Source organism: Schistocerca cancellata, chromosome 3 (assembly GCF_023864275.1).
Source record: "Schistocerca cancellata isolate TAMUIC-IGC-003103 chromosome 3, iqSchCanc2.1, whole genome shotgun sequence".
Taxonomy (NCBI): Eukaryota; Metazoa; Arthropoda; class Insecta; order Orthoptera; family Acrididae; genus Schistocerca; species Schistocerca cancellata.
This window is the reverse complement of record NC_064628.1, coordinates 104,830,199-104,847,238: the sequence shown is the minus strand read 5'-3', so window position 1 is coordinate 104,847,238 and position 17,040 is coordinate 104,830,199. Positions and strand designations below refer to the sequence as shown.

Sequence of the window (17,040 nt, the reverse complement as noted above, 5' to 3'; positions counted from 1 at the left end):
GTGTGTGTGTGTGTGTGTGTGTGTGTGTGTGTGTTTTCTATTTCTGATGAAGACCTTACTGGCTGAAAGCTTTTTTTTTTTTTTTTTTTGTGGCAGTCTTTTTGTTGTGCCTATCTGTGACTCAGAATCTCTGCTATATGGTGAATAGCAACTTTCTGTTTTGTAATATTGTTACATTCCATCCTGGATTTTCCATTGTTTGATTTTTGTACATCGATAACTTTAAGCACTTCACTTAGGCTAAAGGTGTGACATTTTAGTATTTCAGCCCTCAGTCTCTGATCTGTTGGGTTCTGAATAGTGGCATCATGAAGTGCTTCATCCTGATAAGTTGTGCCACAAGACACAATTGAATTTACAGTCTATAGTCATGCCCTGCAGATTGACAATCCATTCTTTATAGGACTGATCAGTGTGACGTTGCAAGCAGAAAAATGTAGTCTATTCAGCAGCAACGTTTATTTTTCTCTCAAAAAATCCATCTAATATTGCAATTATGATCTCGTAGGACTGGGTTTGGGAGCACTGATAGAAAACAATTTCAGTAGGAGGTGGTAAGTGTACACTTCTGCGCTTGAAAAGAGGAATGCATGATGTGATTCACCTGTGATCTTGTAGTTGTTGAAATGTTGACGCAGCTGTGTTATGTATTCTTTCCATATTCCCTTCGTCTCATCAAACCATCTGAAGGGCAGAGGCGGCAGCTGAATTTCTTCTTTAGCTTCTGATGCCTTTCCCTGCTAGGCTGGTTGCACTTGTATGAGGCAACAAACTGCTGACAGCAGTTCTGTTGTTTATTGATACTGAAACTGAACTAGAGGTGTTAGATGCTGCTCAGCACTTAGATGTTGCTCTCCTTGGTTTGTCAAGATTCCTTAAATATCTGAACTTGAAATATTTCAACTTATGTATTTCAGCTTAATGTATGCATACACACAGAAAATAATTCAATAGACAAAAATTGTCCTGTTCTTGAATCCAAAGCTCCTTGCTCCACTTCCTTTTCTTCATCGCAAGTCTGTTATAACTTCCTTCCATGCTGTGTGGTTCTTTAGTGGATACAGCAATGAGGAACAGCTGCTGTTAAATATGAACAGAGAATTCAGTTATTAATTTATTCTACATCTAATATCAGATAGTAAAAATAATACATAACTTTCTTGCTGTAATTGCATCGTCAGTTGCTAACAGTAGGTTTGAATGTCGAATCATATACAGATACTGCACAGTGCCAAGTCAGTCAGTTTTCAATACAATAACTATTAAATAGGTCATGAGCCAGGGCCACTATGAAAGTCTGTAATGCTATTCAACCAGCAAACACAAAAAATGGGGTCAATGCATGAATGTTCGAACTTAAGTGAACCCACTGCTGAAGCTCTGGAGAGGGAACGCTTGCATCTGTTTGGCGGCGCCATAATCATTTGTGGCAGCACTCCCATGCCACAGTGGGAATTGTAGAAAATGCAGCAGCATAACTGGCAGTGTGTGTATTTGAAAGTGTGGCCAACTCGATAACGGCCGATACCGCCATTTGTATTTGATTTTGGAGTACTTATGCATGTGGCAAGAGTGATGGTAAAAATATTTCTCTTTTCAATCACTGCTGTCACTGTTAGTGATATCAGTTGTCTGTTTATCCTTATATGATTAGCAAAGACAAATTGAGTTTGACTTAAACTTTTGATGTTCAGCAAGTAGCAGGTTTGACAATATGTTGCTGCTGATATAACTGAAAATAAATATGATACCACTAAGAAATTATTTTGTCCTTTTTTTCTTCTACTGAGGAGGTAACATGCCATTTTTATAAGATAATCTGGTTACATATATGAACTTTAGAACTGACCATGTGATTGTACGCTTTGTCACATTGAGAGAACAGTAGCACATCTTCCTTGTAGCCTCCATGGCATTGCTGTTCCCTCACAGTTTTCGCCAGGCATCTATATTTTGATATTCTCATCATATAGTTAAAATATAAGTTTCAGAATATTACCCATTTGATAGCCACTCCATTTTGATATAATCAATCATGGAAACCAAAATGGTTCTTGTTCCTTAAGAAAGTTTTCTGCAGCTAATGAAAGATTAATATATATATAATGAAAAGTGCCATGTTTTCTCTGGAGATTCTTATTCTGCAATTATGTGTCTAGCAGGTGTGAGTGTGTGTGTGTGGGGGGGGGGGGGTGCTTGTGTTGTGTGCTGGGGGGGGGGGGGGGGGGGGATTAGGAAGTTACAGTTACAGCAAAGAAACCTCAAGCATATATTCATATTGCATTTCTACCATGATCATTTCAAATTTAACTGTTCTGGTATTCATCCTAAGTGATTTAGGGGACTCGCAAGAAAGCTACATCTGGATGAGCAGGCACAGGGATTTGCCACCCTGTGCCACCCATTTCAGTAAAGTGAAAAATTTTCAGTGAATTTGAAAGTAAAAATCTCATATACTAAACTGGTAAAGCATAAAGTCAGGCAGTGGACTAAAAGTATTCATTAAGTCACCCACTGATCACACTGGCACCAAAATAGATGAAGGGTGAAGTACAAAATTTTATCATCTGCAGATGTTTCATATACACTTGAAAATATTTTTGATGCAGAATTATGGGACATTGCAGTGTGACTTTATTTATTGTTATCTCATTATCAGTGCTTCGCTGTCTGGTTCTCCAGGCATTGTTGTTAGCAGCAGATGCCACATGCACTGATGAGCCAAAACATGACCACCTTAATAGCTTGTTTGCCCGTCTTTGGAACAAAATATGCAAGTGATTCTGCATATCGGAGATCTAACAGTTTGTTGGTAGGTTTGTGGAGGTATGTGGCATACACAGATCATGTAATTGATGAAAGGAACTGGCCGCTGATTTGCACACTGGGTGATGACAGCTAGTAGCAAGCCAGATGGGTTCCATAGGATTTACATCAGGTGAATTTGGTTGCTGGGACATCAATGTGAGTTCACTACAATGCTCCTTAAACCACTGTAACATAGTTCTGGCTCCAAGACACGGACAGTTATACTGCTCAAAGATGACACTGTTGTCGGGGAAGATGTCAAGCATGAAGGGCTACAGGTGGTTTGCAGCTGTCAGTGTGCCTTTGATTACGAACCACAGGTCCCATGCAAGTGCAGGAGCATGCCTCCCACAGCATAATGATGCTCCTACCAGTGCACATTTTGAGCCGCCATTCACTTTGATGACTGTGTTTGTGCAGGTGACCTTTGAACTAGTGAAGCAGAAATGTGATTCACCCGAAGAGCCGTCACGTTTCCAGGATCGATGGTCAGATCCCCATGATTCCATGCCCACTGCAATCATAATTGATGATGTCAATGTATCAACACTTGAACACTTAGGGGAGGTCTGCTGCAGAGCTCCATGTTCAAAAATGTAAATTGAACAGTCTGCTCTGAAGCACTCGCACATGCTCCAGCATTGTGCTCTATTAGCAGAGGCCATAGGTCACCCTGTATCCTTCTTACAGAGCGGGCAAGCCTCTGAACCATACGTTCTGTGAAGAGTCATGAATGTCCAACCATTTACTAACTAATGGTAGTTTTGTTGTCCTCCTACCTTTTTCCACAGGTGCTGATGACATTAGCACATGAACATTCAACCAGCTTCACTGTTTTCAAGATATTCAGTCACAGACTCTGCATAATAATAATGTGCCCTTTGCCAGAGTCACTTATCTCGAAGAATTTTCCCATTTTGTAGCCCAAATCTTCGCTAGGGCAATCCCCTGCTCCGCTTACATAAATTTGGTACTGTGTCATGTGCTCACATCACCACCAGACAGCATCCAGCATCTCGGTGGGCAGTGGTCATAATGTTTCAGCTTATCAGAGCCAGCATCAGTGGAAAGACAATGACTTGGTTAATATTATTTGTCCTGTTGCTGTATTTAAATTTCAGCATATTGTAGTTATGTTCTGCCACTAATTACAACAGGCTGTTGCCAATAGATAATAAGCATATCAGTCACATGTTTCTCCCTCCCTGGCACACACAAACCTCTTCCCTCCCCTGGCCGAAAGGATGTTGTTATTAGGGAAATAAGTATGAACTAGCCAAGTGGAATTTGAAAAACAAACATCTAGATCTTGTCAGAATTATACCTTTCAAGTTTTTTCAAATGGAATTGTCTTGAGCACCAGTACAGCACATAAGTATTTTCTGTCAAGAATATTTAATCCATGTTTGCTTTGTTATTATATTGTGGCATTCACTAAGGGATTGCAGCTTTCAACTCTTAAATTCTGTCATATGTTATCCATGGTGTAGATTTTATATTTCTGTAGGTCTGATGTACTTACCTTTAAAAAACAACCTTTTATGAATAAATGAATTCACATGTTCATGCATTTACTTATAATTCCAAATTAAAAAGCATTGTGTTGATTACTAGAAATTTTGAAAAAAAAATATCTTTCAGGGATGTGGTTTATGCAGAAGTGGAAGAAATCTGGTTCACTGTTGCAACTTGCATTACGTGATGCTGCTGATGTGCGTCAAACTTTCCTGTACCGCTTAAGTCAACGCTCAAACCTACACCACTTCCGAAATATTTTACTGTGTGGATCTTCGCAAGATAGATACGTTCCTTTGCACTCGGCTCGAATAGAACTTTGCAAGGCTGCTGTTAAGGATACATCAGTTCAAGGTTTGTGTATCAGAATGTATGTACGAATTCTGTGATTTCTTTTGGTTTCTCCCCTCAAAGGCAATACAGAAACATTGATGGATGAGCTTCATTCTTTCTACTGTTAAAGCTGCAGTTTTACTGTAGTGTACATAAATAAATTGAAAAAGTTTACTTTTTATATAAAATGTTTTTCAGCTGAGTTAGTGTTATAAGCAGAATTGTGACTTTAGAGGTAGTGGAACTGCTGTAAGACATTACATTCAGATTCAATTAAAAAACAAATATTATGATGATGATGATGATAAGTTCTTTAAAAAATCTTGCATTACTTAACATAATCCATTTTTTTCATTACACAGGTGCTGCTTACAGGGAGATGGTGCACAACATCCTATACCCCATTATCAGCAAACCAGAAGTAACTTTTGTTCGCTATGATGTACACCATGCACTGCCAAATACGGCTAATTCTCTTATTGGCAGAGCTGCTCATATTGCTGTGTTAGATTCTGAACTTTTTATTGAAAAGTTCCTTGTGGTGACAGGCCTCAAGTATTTCAGATGAGCTTAACAATTTATATGTGAAAGAAACTGCATTTATAGGCAGAATTGTATAAAGAGCCGATTATCAACATTCCTTTTTCTGTGTGTAACAATCATTGCCACTGGGGAGGGAAACTTTTATCGAGCTTAGAGGAAAATAAGAATTTGCTACTGGGACTGGAATTTTCTTTAAAATGTTTCAGTGTTCCTTCCCACAATTGTTTTTATAAACCAGTCTGGAAATGGACTAATAATGGCAGCTGTAATATTGATTGTGTGATCTTGCCTACTGCTCTGACTGCCAGCAGCAATTTCTATGCCTCATACAAGTAATTAAATCACAGTTTCATCTGTACTACATTAATCTGCCATGTTGTGTTTCAAAACATGAAGGAACTAATTGTGAACAAGCACCAGCATTCTGGTAGGACTTTTAATAAAATACTTGAAAAGAAAAAAATATAATTACAAAGTAGTTATCGGGCAGAAAGCAAATTTTGATTTCAACTTGAGTTGTTATACATTAAGCAGTGCACATGCAACTGTGTCTCAAAACAATTGTAATGTGGCTTGTGTTTGTATTTTATCTAACCAATCAGGTTTCATGTGATAGGCTGTTGAATCCACGGGGATTTCAAATCGGCATTAAAAATCGTCATTGATATTCATAATATTATTTCTGGAACAATTGTGTTCATGTTTTGCTGTGGTGCCACAAATAACTGGGAAAAAAGGAAAGGACATACACCAAAATTTTAAGATATTTAAAGCTTTCAAAGAGTAGACTGTGTTGTATACTAATAACCTTTTGCAAATTGTTGTTAGAAATTCTGGATGGTTTGTAAAATTATAAAATGTGTGGTAACATAAACTTCTTACAAAGTATGTTGTAATATTTGTTGCTGAGCATATTAGGTGACACATTCATGTTTATTCTTGTTCTTACGACTTTTTTTTCCCTCCCCATAATGAAGTTCAAACGATGTCAATTTGTTTGCTCATGTTTTTCAGTCCCTATGAGATCTGAAACCTAAATTGTATAGTAACAGTTCTCAGTTTTTAACTGATGTTCACACCAAGTGCTAGTAATATAAGAGTATACTTTGTCGATTGTCGTATTTGTCTACTTTACCTACACATGTTGATTCTTATTTGTACTGTACATTTATATACAGTGTGGTTAGATGGTGTTGATAAAAATTTTAAAAGGAAATTTAAAAAAAAGGGCTGTTCTGTATGATTCATGAAGAGTCCCTCCAAATATTAGCTGTTGGTTTATTGCTCACAGTGTGTCAACATATAGGTACATTAATTACTGGTGATCTGTAAACAGTGTATTTCATGAAAGTAGATATCAGGTTTGAATTAAAAGTGACTCATCAGTTTATGATAAATAAAATATGTATTAAAATGTTCATTTAGCGAGTGTAATGTAACCTGTGCATGTTGATTCTCCCAGGTTTATTTCGTCTGATAATGCAGATTTAAAATATAAATGTCACTGAACAGTCATGATTTTGTGTTTCAGACAAACAGTTAGTGAAATCTGAAATTGAAGTGTGATTATTTTTAATGAAATTCATTATTTCCATGATGTATTGGAACAAGTGGCATGTTACAGGTATAACATGACCTTTTTCCATTGTCTTCCATGGTCTTAGCAATTCAAGTCTTCCTATCTCCAAACTTTGCTAACCATTGATTGCATCAGAAGTAACAGAAAAACTCCTCCAGTCTATTTTTTTCAAACACTTACATTGTGCATCTCTTAGTGCTTTGGTTCATCTTACATTATTAAAACTGCATTTCTGTAAAACTGCATATAAAAAAATGTAGATAACAAATAACAAAAATTATGGCTGTAAGCACACTGTGAGAGTATATTGAATGTGTGCAAATGAACAAACACCCTTATCCACCATAAGCACACATAAATAAATTACATTGTTCGTTTATCTTCTTTTTGCATGCCTTAGGATCACAGTTGGAAAACTTGTACCGCCTTCTTTTCTGTATTTCATCTCCATATGATCAGTCACTCCACACTTTCTCCATCCCATTAGCATCCTTAATTTAGCATCTTAAAAAACGTCAGACTGTCAGATTTTGTTAACATTTTAGCTGGCTTTAATAACGGGGTGAAATTAAAGAGTGTTAGTTGTCATAAAACTTATTAAAACTCCATAACTGAAATCATCTTTAGAAAACTAAACTTGAGATTTTGATAAAGGAGGAGCAGCTGTTTAGCAAACATTTTACTCCATTATGTACAATGTAAAGACTGCTGTGATTGTTTCCCTTAACCTGTTGAAGCATCAGAATTGTATTTTGATATAAATAAGAGCGCAGATGTCTCAATGGATATCTGTTGTTTTTGTATCAAATTAAAAAAAAAAACAGAGCTTGCATACTAAGACTATTGGTATCCCTGATCATGAGAGCAACAACTTAGGAATTTTAATCCTTCACTTTGATTACTCCAAGGGTACAGGCTACATCACAGAAAATGAAAGCTTCAAAACACATTTCTAGCAGATTCTAAATCAATTTCATACGGTTTAACTAATTGTTTCAGTATTAGTGGCTCCTAAACAGTTTAGTTTATTTAATTAGCTTTGTCTTCCCTCATATACTTGCTCAAAAGGTTTCCATTGTCAGCTTCACATATTTTGTGTAAAATGTAACACAACAGCTTCAATGTTGATATTATTAGTATTTTAAAGCAAGAATGTTTCTTTGAAATGTGCAGTTTCTCTCTTTGGACACATCTGACAGCAACCATCACAAACAGTGAAAATGATCATTTATGTGACATATTTTAAATGACTAAATCTGGGAGCTTTAACATGCTTGTTATAGCTTTATTTGAACTAAGTCAACTATTTGTTCATTTCCAGCAATAACTGTTAGTGAATTAGTTACATGACAGTGTCATTTCACTCATGGGTGCTGATGAATCTGTATTAGTGTCTTCATTGTATGGATGCCAAAGTATTAAACAGAATCAGAGAAGAACTCTGAATATACTGTACCTGTTACATGGATAATAGAGTTTATCTTGCAGAAATGTTAAACAATTCACACTAGTTTTGTGCTCTGTGGCAAGTATTGTGATATCGAAAACAAAAATTAAAACAGCCCATTAAACATACTTTGCTGCACTGTTGCTCTGTTTTCACCACTGAAAGAGATAAGTAAGCTTTGAGAGCTTTGTAACTGTTAAATAATGTGTACAAGACTATAAAGTGTATCTTCACCTACAAAATGTTTTATAATGTTTAATAAATGAACTGATTATTTATTGTTTGTAAGAACAGTGAAACGCCTCAAATATACGTGAATAATTTTTATATGCACATATTACTGTCTCAAGAAAGTAATTGCAAATCAACTTGTACATGAAGAGGAAAAAATATCCCACATACTTATTTCAAACTGCTCATTTTTAGTAGTTTATCACAGGTGAGTTTACAGAATATTGTAAACTAAGTATTATGATGTGTGTCACTCTTATGCTCCTCATATTTTTCACAATTTCTCGGGGATCTTGGCACTGGATTATGACTGATTTGACACCTGATGTTGGTGTACCACATAAAAAATACAGCAAATATCCCATTACATTGTATCAACATAAAAAGTATGAAAGTCAGTCCATTTTTAGAAATATAGTATTCTTAACCTCCCATTGGATAAAATAAATTATAAAAATAAAGTGTGTGTGTGTGTGTGTGTGTGTGTGTGTGTGTGTGTGTGAGAGAGAGAGAGAGAGAGAGAGAGAGAGAGAGAGAGAGAGAGAGAATGTAATCGACATCATTACATATATTTCAGTAGTTAATTTTAGAAAATTGTTCCCTAAACTTCCTAAGATTTATCACATTTTGCAACAAAACCTTTTTAAATTGGTTCAAGCAATTCAATGTATCTTAAAAGTTTAAGAGAGTTTTGTGCCTTGCATTGCTTGGAGTAAAATTGTTCCTTACTTTACTTCTTCATTAAACTAAAGCTTCTACTCATGAACATACTTTTGTATATAGGTGATGAGTGGAACACTGGAGTATTAGAAGCATGTTAACTGATGTTATTCACCTAAATATGACTGAGCGCCTGGCCAGACAGAAGGCAGTGTGGCGGTGCAGCCTGTGGCCTAGAGTCACTGTGGTTAGGCAGTGTTGATGAAATGCTCGTAGTTGCACTGTGTCGGTCACAGAGAGGGAAGCTTTGATGCGGCAGCCACCAGCTTGCCAATGCCAGGGTGTCTAAAAATACAGATTCGCTGTCACGGCTGGTGGCTTTGCAGACCTGTATGCTTATTTAACTATTACGTTCCCACACTAAGATGGCTGAGGCAGCAGTAGTGGGAAACAGATGCACTGCATCAGCAGGTGTGTAGTGCACAGAGAGAAATTAGTGAAAAAAAAAACTTTGATGATGTGATGAAGTACAGCTTCTTCTATGATAGAGGTGATGTAGATCACAAGAATGTTTTGAAACAAGCCAAAGCATGAAGAGAGATGACTGCTGAACTGGATCAAGATGTTACATTATTGCAAAGATTTTATTACACACACGCATTCAATATATTACATAAAATGTACTGAAGTACAGCTCTGCATTAAATAATGGAAATTAATTAGTGCATAATACAACATAGCTTACTGCAAGTAGTACATACAATGTGTCACAATGGAAAACAATACGTAGTAGGAAATTCAAATAGAATAAACCTCCACATTTGTTGAAATCAGAATTTATGTAAGGCAGTTGTGTGTCTCAGTTAAGTGAAAATTAACGGGTAGACCTACATTATATTACTGAAGTTGACACCAACTATTTCCATGCTTGGTTCTAACACTAACAACTGAAGATGTTATTCCATACCTTAGTTTTATAGCACTGTTTAAAACATTTCTTCCAACCTTATTCGAACTATCTTCGGCATGATTTTGTCAATGCTCCAAAAAATTATTGTATGCTAAGCATTTGCCGACACTAAGGAGTTTACACACTGAATTGTGTATGGATAAGAAAAGTTATTTGATATAGTTTAGCAGAGATGTCACTTGGTTCTCTTTCCTTTATAGGTGTTCAATTATTTATATGTTACTCTGCTAGTAGCCTATAAAAGTGCTCCACACTGAAAATGTGACACAGCTTGCTGTGAAGTTAATTGCATTATGATGTACTATGTTCTAGAGTGTATATTCTGTGACTATGACAGGCTCAGCTGGGGCTCATGCTTCACACAGCTCAAGTAATTTTTTCTGCAGTCATGCACAAAATTCCAAATTTCAGTGCACATTTGTGTTACTGTCTAATATATAGCAGAATGTTCTAACTTAAATGAAAATAAGACTGTCCTGCACGGGTTTGTAGTTGCCAGGTATGTGGAAAGACAACAAATGATAACATAAAAAATAAAAACTGCCAAGAATGATTTACGAAAAATCATAGGATGAATGCTGTACGCTAGAGGATATATAGTGAAATATAAGTTTGTATGTGAGTGGGAACAATAGTGTATCATGAGAATATCGTATCCTCGAAACATTCCCATAGTATATGAAAATACTTGGAAAAACACATTCATGAGACTATTTCAACACAGGTGGTGGTATTCCCATTTACTCTCTCTTCTCCTATAGATCTCATGCCCACAAAATCATCTTTTCTTCACAGCACTAATATGAGGAATTTTTTATTCTCACCCATGTAAATCATTAATGCCCAAAATTTGTAACTTAGAACAAAACTATAAAATAAAATCACACTATGAAAACAGACCAGACCACTTGCACAAAGATATCTCATCCTGAATAATGATGCCAAATTGTCTACTGCTACAACAATAGCACTACATAGGCAAGCTGCTAATGAGGGTTTCATCCACTTTCACAGTGTGACAGCTGACACAGCAGTGGCAGTCGCTGCGGGCAGCTGCCCTTCCGTGTGTGTTGTCCCTTGCCATTGAATGCTGGGCTCTTCCACCACAGCCTGTGCCTCACTGCCAGGCTGCTCCTGTTTGATCAAGGAAAATTAGGTGAAAAACTTCATGTTGTTGTAAATGTTTGTGTAGTGGCAGGAGGGAATGCCAAGAACAAAATAGTAAAAAATTGCCTGAGGTAGGGTTTAAGCTTTGGGGTAGGGAAAGGGGGGGGGGGGGTAGTGTTTAAAGGTCACTATGTTTTTCTTGAATAACTCAAAAACAACCCCTTCCAGAAAAAAAGGTTCCCAGTATAAAATTAAACTACATTAAATTTCTCACAAAATGGCCTATTCATTTTTATCTAGGACTAATAGTTTCAGCATTGCAGGGAATGGAAAAATCACAGACTGTTAAAGATCAAACAATGAAAATCCAGGTTGAAATACCAGCAATATTAAGAAGAAACTTCCTGGCAGATTAAAACTGTGTGCTGGACCGAGACTCTAACTCGGGACCTTTGCCTTACGCGGGCAAAGTCTCGGTCCGGCGCACAGTTTTAATCTGCCAGGAAGTTTCATATCAGTGCACACTCCGCTGCAGAGTGAAAATCTCATTCTGGAATATTAAGGAGGATAGATTGCTACTCACCGTAAAGACGGCACAATGAGTTGCAGACAGGCACAACAAAAAGACTGTCGCACATTTAGCTTTCGGTCAAATCCTTCTTCAGAAAAGGAAACACACATTCATACAAGGAGGCATACCTGTGCACATGACTGCCATTTCTGGCACCTTTGACTAGTCTGAGCTGCCGGAGATGGCAGACATGTGTAAGTAAGGTGTGCCTGCTTGTACAAATGTATATGTTTTCTTTTCTGAAGAAGGCTTTGGCCAAAAGCTAAATGTCTTTTGTTATGCCTGTCTTATAACTCAGACTATAAAAATAGAGTTTTAATGGTATAAAATTAACGTTCATTGTTAAATGACGTGGAATAAGAACAAATATCAAATGTGTACCACGTGTAAGCACAGTAGAGCCATATTAATGGAATATTGTGTTTTGTGGCTGTAACTATGTGGAGGGGTGGTTGGAGGGTCGAAGCTGGAGGGAACGTAAGTCAACAGAATGCATCCGTGCAGTTCCCTCCTTCATAAGTTTGTAAACGGAAGAGTGAGAAGGTGGATCACCAGTCTTAACTAATCCTCTACATCACAAGAAGCAACTAAAAGATGTACAAAGTTATACCAACCCTCTGTAGTACACCTTATGAATCACTGGTGATTCAGTGCGCAAACGTGCCTGTGGGGTGATTATTTTCCACAATCTGCATGAACACTAAATGTAATGCAGATATGACCTACTGATGCAAGAAACACATATAAACAGGATTTACATAAATTTCTGCTCACGTGATAGCTTTACACACAACTGGTTTTAAACATGCGTAACAAACTGATGCAACAAGTTGAGCTGAATAGTTCAGATTATATGAATGATCTTCCACTTAACATTCAGCAAGCAAAGTTAGTACTTTTGCATATGATACTAGTGTTATACTAAATGCCATTAGAGAGAAAGCAACAAAAGAGATTGTAAATGGTGTTTTCCAAAGAATTCTCAGAACATTTGAAAAAACACACTGTATTCAATTCTGTATGACAAACAGTCATACCAACAATTGATGTAGCACATGAGCAGGAGCAAGAGGGCAAAATGTTCAAATTTTTGGTGTCTACATTTATAAAATTTGAGCTGGAAGAAGCACATTACTGAGCTTCTCAACCAGCCAAGTTCAGTTACTCATACTTTTGGCCTTCACATAATTATTACTAGTCTTGGGAATAAATGAATTAGCCTCCCGACATTCTGCATGTTTCCGCTCAATAATGTCTTGTGGAGTAATTTTCTGGGATAACCCACCACTTACAGAGAAAGTATTGGTTGCACAAAATTGAGCAGTAAGAATATGTGGTGTTCATCCATGGATGTCATGTAGGTATGTCTTGAAGGTGATAGGAATTTTAGTTGTTCCATCACAAAGCGTACCAATGAAATCCATCATAAGTAATCAATTACAATTTGAGAAGAACAGTGAGGCCCATGCCCACAATATGGTAGGGGAAATTATTACCGATTATTAAAGCTGTCAGTGGCTCGGAGTTGGTTTGGATTGTTTGGGGGAAGAGACCAAACAGCAAGGTCATTGCTCGCATCGGATTAGGGAAGGACAGGGAAGGAAGTTGGCCATGCCCTTTCAAAGGAACCATCCCGGCATTTGCCTGGAGTGATTTAGGGAAATCGTGGAAATCCTAAATCGGGATGGTCAGAAGCGGTATTGAACCATCGTCCTCCCGAATGCGAGTCCAGTGTGCTAACGACTGTGCCACCAAGCTCGGTAGTGGCTCAGAAAGGAGTTCAACATGCAGCAACAAAAATCTTTGATCATCAGCCCAATAACATAAAATGTCTGAGAGGTAGCGAAGTCTACACTGTTAGAGGGGGAAACTGATTATTTTTTCTGTGCGGCAGCTGCAGCTTCCTTCTAGGAAAAACCACTTCCATTGCCACAAGTGCTGTTTCTCTGTTTACAGGCAGACTGTACCTCCCCATCATCTCCTGTCCATTTCTTTAATGTGAGTAGACAAAATAACTTATCTGACTTCATGTGTATATAATCACCACCATCATCATCATCATCCTCCTCATCTCCACCTGTTGCACCCCTAGAACACAATTATACAGCTGTACTGCACTTGAGACATCATATACATATTTAATATTTGCTCTTAACACACTTGATTTAACAGTAATCATTAATTTTGTGCTGTTAAAACACTATTTTTAATAATCTGCATCTTTTCCTTCCTGGAAACTATTAGTGCTAGAGAAAAAATGAATAGGAGCTTTTTTGTAGAAAATTTAATGTACTTTAATTTTGTACTGGAACATATTTTCGCTGGAAGCCGCAGTTTTTCGAGTTTTTCAAGAATAACATAAAAAAAACTGCACCCCATTCCCCCGCCCTGTGCTCACAGCCCACTGGTGGAGATTTTTTAGTATGCTGTTCATGGTGCTCCCTCATACCACTGTACAAAAATTTGTAACTATATGAATTTTTTCCCTTTTTTGGCCCTTTTCGTCTTTGTTGAATAAGCTATTAACCATATCACTGCTGCACTTTTCAGTTTCACTTGGTGCTCTCATTCTACATTGGTTTGTTATACCATGTTCCTTTGCTCTTCTGTTAGGTCTGTTTACGTCACTGTGCCATTCAATGTTGTTCACATGCTTTAGTGTACAGAATGCCAGCTTCGTCTTATGTTGGTCTTAATGAAAGATATCCAATTATGAAATCATGTGCATTCAAGACTATGATAAAAATATGGAAACAATAGGAAAAATCGATTGCTTCTAAGTTCAATTGAAAGTTCACACAAAACAATGAAATGATATAACAAAGTACTTTTCCACCTCAAAGATTTTTCCATTGTGAATTCTCATGCAGTATGTAACTTAGAACAGGGTGAAAGCTACTATTAGTAAAATTACACTTAGAACTGATGTGAGAGCTCATCAAAAATTATGGTGTCTAATTGAATAAAAAAACTACTGGGTTTCCTGTATTGAATCATCTAAGAGATTGACAGCCCACAATTTGTTCCACCTGTACCTGGATGTAAACAAAACCTGTGTGTGCTCTAATATTCATTTGGCTCCAGAATAAAGATAGGACACAAGATATCGCTGTTCAGAGTGCGACATTGCTTTGTGTGTGCGACATTGCTTTGTGTGTTATTAATGGTTTCCAAAAGTACCATATGCCGAAGTAATTCTTATTACCTATCTATATTCCAATCTGGACTTTCCACTGTGTAAAATGGATATAAATTTGATTTGAGCTGATTTGCACAGAACTTGTATAAGTACAGCAGTTACATGATAAAAAAATTCATTTAAGTTAGGTGTTCAAATGAGTGTCCATTTTCCTGAACACACAACTCATTGTGCCTTCTAAATGACTTGCAGATGAGATGCAAAGTTCTTGATATCACAGAATGACAAGTTTCCTCAACATGTATTTCAAGTCATCTGGGCATGTGGGTCTGGTGTAAAACATGATTGTTTGTATATATGCTCAAAATGGCTAAGCAGGGATGGCTAGAGGACAAATGTAAGGATGTAGAGGCTTATCTCACTAGGGGTAAGATAGATACAGCCTACAGGAAAATTAAAGAGACCTTTGGAGAAAAGAGAGCCACTTGTATGAATATCGAAAGCTCAGATGGAAACCCAGTTCCAAGCAAAGAAGGGAAAGCAGAAAGGTGGAAGGAGTATATAGAGGGTCTACACAAGGGTGATGTACTTGAGGACAATATTATGGAAATGGAAGAGGACGTTGATGAAGATGAAAGTGGAGATATAATACTGCGTGAAGAGTTTGACAGAGCACTGAAAGACCCGAGTCGAAACAAGGCTCCGGGAGTAGACAACATTCCATTAGAACTACTGACAGCCTAGGGAGAGCCAGTCCTGACGAAACTCTACCATCTGGTGAGCAAGATGTATGAAACAGGCTAAATACCCTCAGACTTCAAGAAGAATATAATAATTCCAATCCCAAAGAAAGCAGGTGTTGACAAATGTGAAAATTACTGAACTATCAGTTTAATAAGTCATTACTGAACTATCAGTTTAAACTATCAGTTTAATACTAACGTGGATTCTTTACAGACGAATGGAAAAACTAGTAGAAGCCAACCTCGGGGACGATCAGTTTGGAATCCGTAGAAATGTTGGAACACGTGAGGCAATACTGACCCTATGGCTTATCTTAGAAGCTCGATTAAGGAAAGGCAAACCTACGTTTCTAGCATTTGTAGACTTAGAGAAAGCTTTTGACAATGTTGACTGGAATATGCTCTTTCAAATTCTGAAGGTGGCAGGGGTAAAATACAGGGAGCGAAAGGCTATTTACAATTTGTACAGAAACCAGATGGCAGTTATAAGAGTCGAGGGACATGAAACGGAAGCAGTGTTTGGGAAGGGAGTTAGACAGGGTTGTAGCCTCTCCCCGATGTTGTTCAATCTGTATATTGAGCAAGCAGTAAAGGAAACAAAAGAAAAATTCGGAGTAGGTATTAAAATCCATCGAGAAGAAATAAAAACTTTAAGGTTCGCTGATGACATTGTAATTCTGTCAGAGACAGCAAAGGACTTGGAAGAGCAGTTGAATGGAATGGATAGTGTCTTGAAAGGAGGGTATAAGATGAACATCAACAAAAGCAAAATGAGGATAATGGAATGTAGTTGAATTAAATCGGGTGATGCTGAGGGAATTAGATTAGGAAATGAGACACTTAAAGTAGTAAAGGAATTTTGCTATTTGGGGAGCAAAATAACTGATGATGGTCGAAGTAGAGAGGATATAAAATGTAGACTGGCAATGGCAAGGAAAGCGTTTCTGAAGAAGAGAACTGTGTTGACATCGAGTATAGATTTAAGTGTCAGGAAGTCATTTCTGAAAGTATTTGTATGGAGTGTAGCCATGTATGGAAGTGAAACATGGACGATAAATAGTTTGGACAAGAAGAGAATAGAAGCCTTTGAAATGTGGTGCTACAGAAGAATGCTGAAGATTAGATGGGTAGATCACATAACTAATGAGGAAGTATTGAATAGGATTGGGGAGAAGAGGAGTTTGTGGCACAACTTGACTAGAAGAAGGGATCGGTTGTTAGGACATGTTCTGAGGCATCAAGGGATCACCAATTTAGTATTGGAGGGCAGCGTGGATGGTAAAAATCGTAGAGGGAGACCAAGAGATGAATACACTAAGCAGATTCAGAAGGATGTAGGTTGCAGTAGGTACTGGGAGATGAAGAAGCTTGCACAGGATAGAGTAGCATGGAGA

The 17,040-nt window shown here is 37.4% G+C and overlaps 1 protein-coding gene across 1 annotated transcript in view; it reads left to right on the top strand.

Moving 5' to 3' along the window:
• The window catches only part of LOC126177117 (uncharacterized), a 571,356-nt gene extending 562,821 nt beyond the window's left edge, over positions 1–8,535 (top strand). Inside the window, exons 17-18 of the mRNA XM_049924387.1 lie at positions 4,450–4,677; positions 5,019–8,535. Coding sequence (XP_049780344.1) covers positions 4,450–4,677; positions 5,019–5,224 — 434 coding nt within the window. The 3' untranslated portion in view covers positions 5,225–8,535. The remainder of the gene's footprint in view (positions 1–4,449; positions 4,678–5,018) is intronic.
• Positions 8,536–17,040: the final 8,505 nt, after the last annotated feature.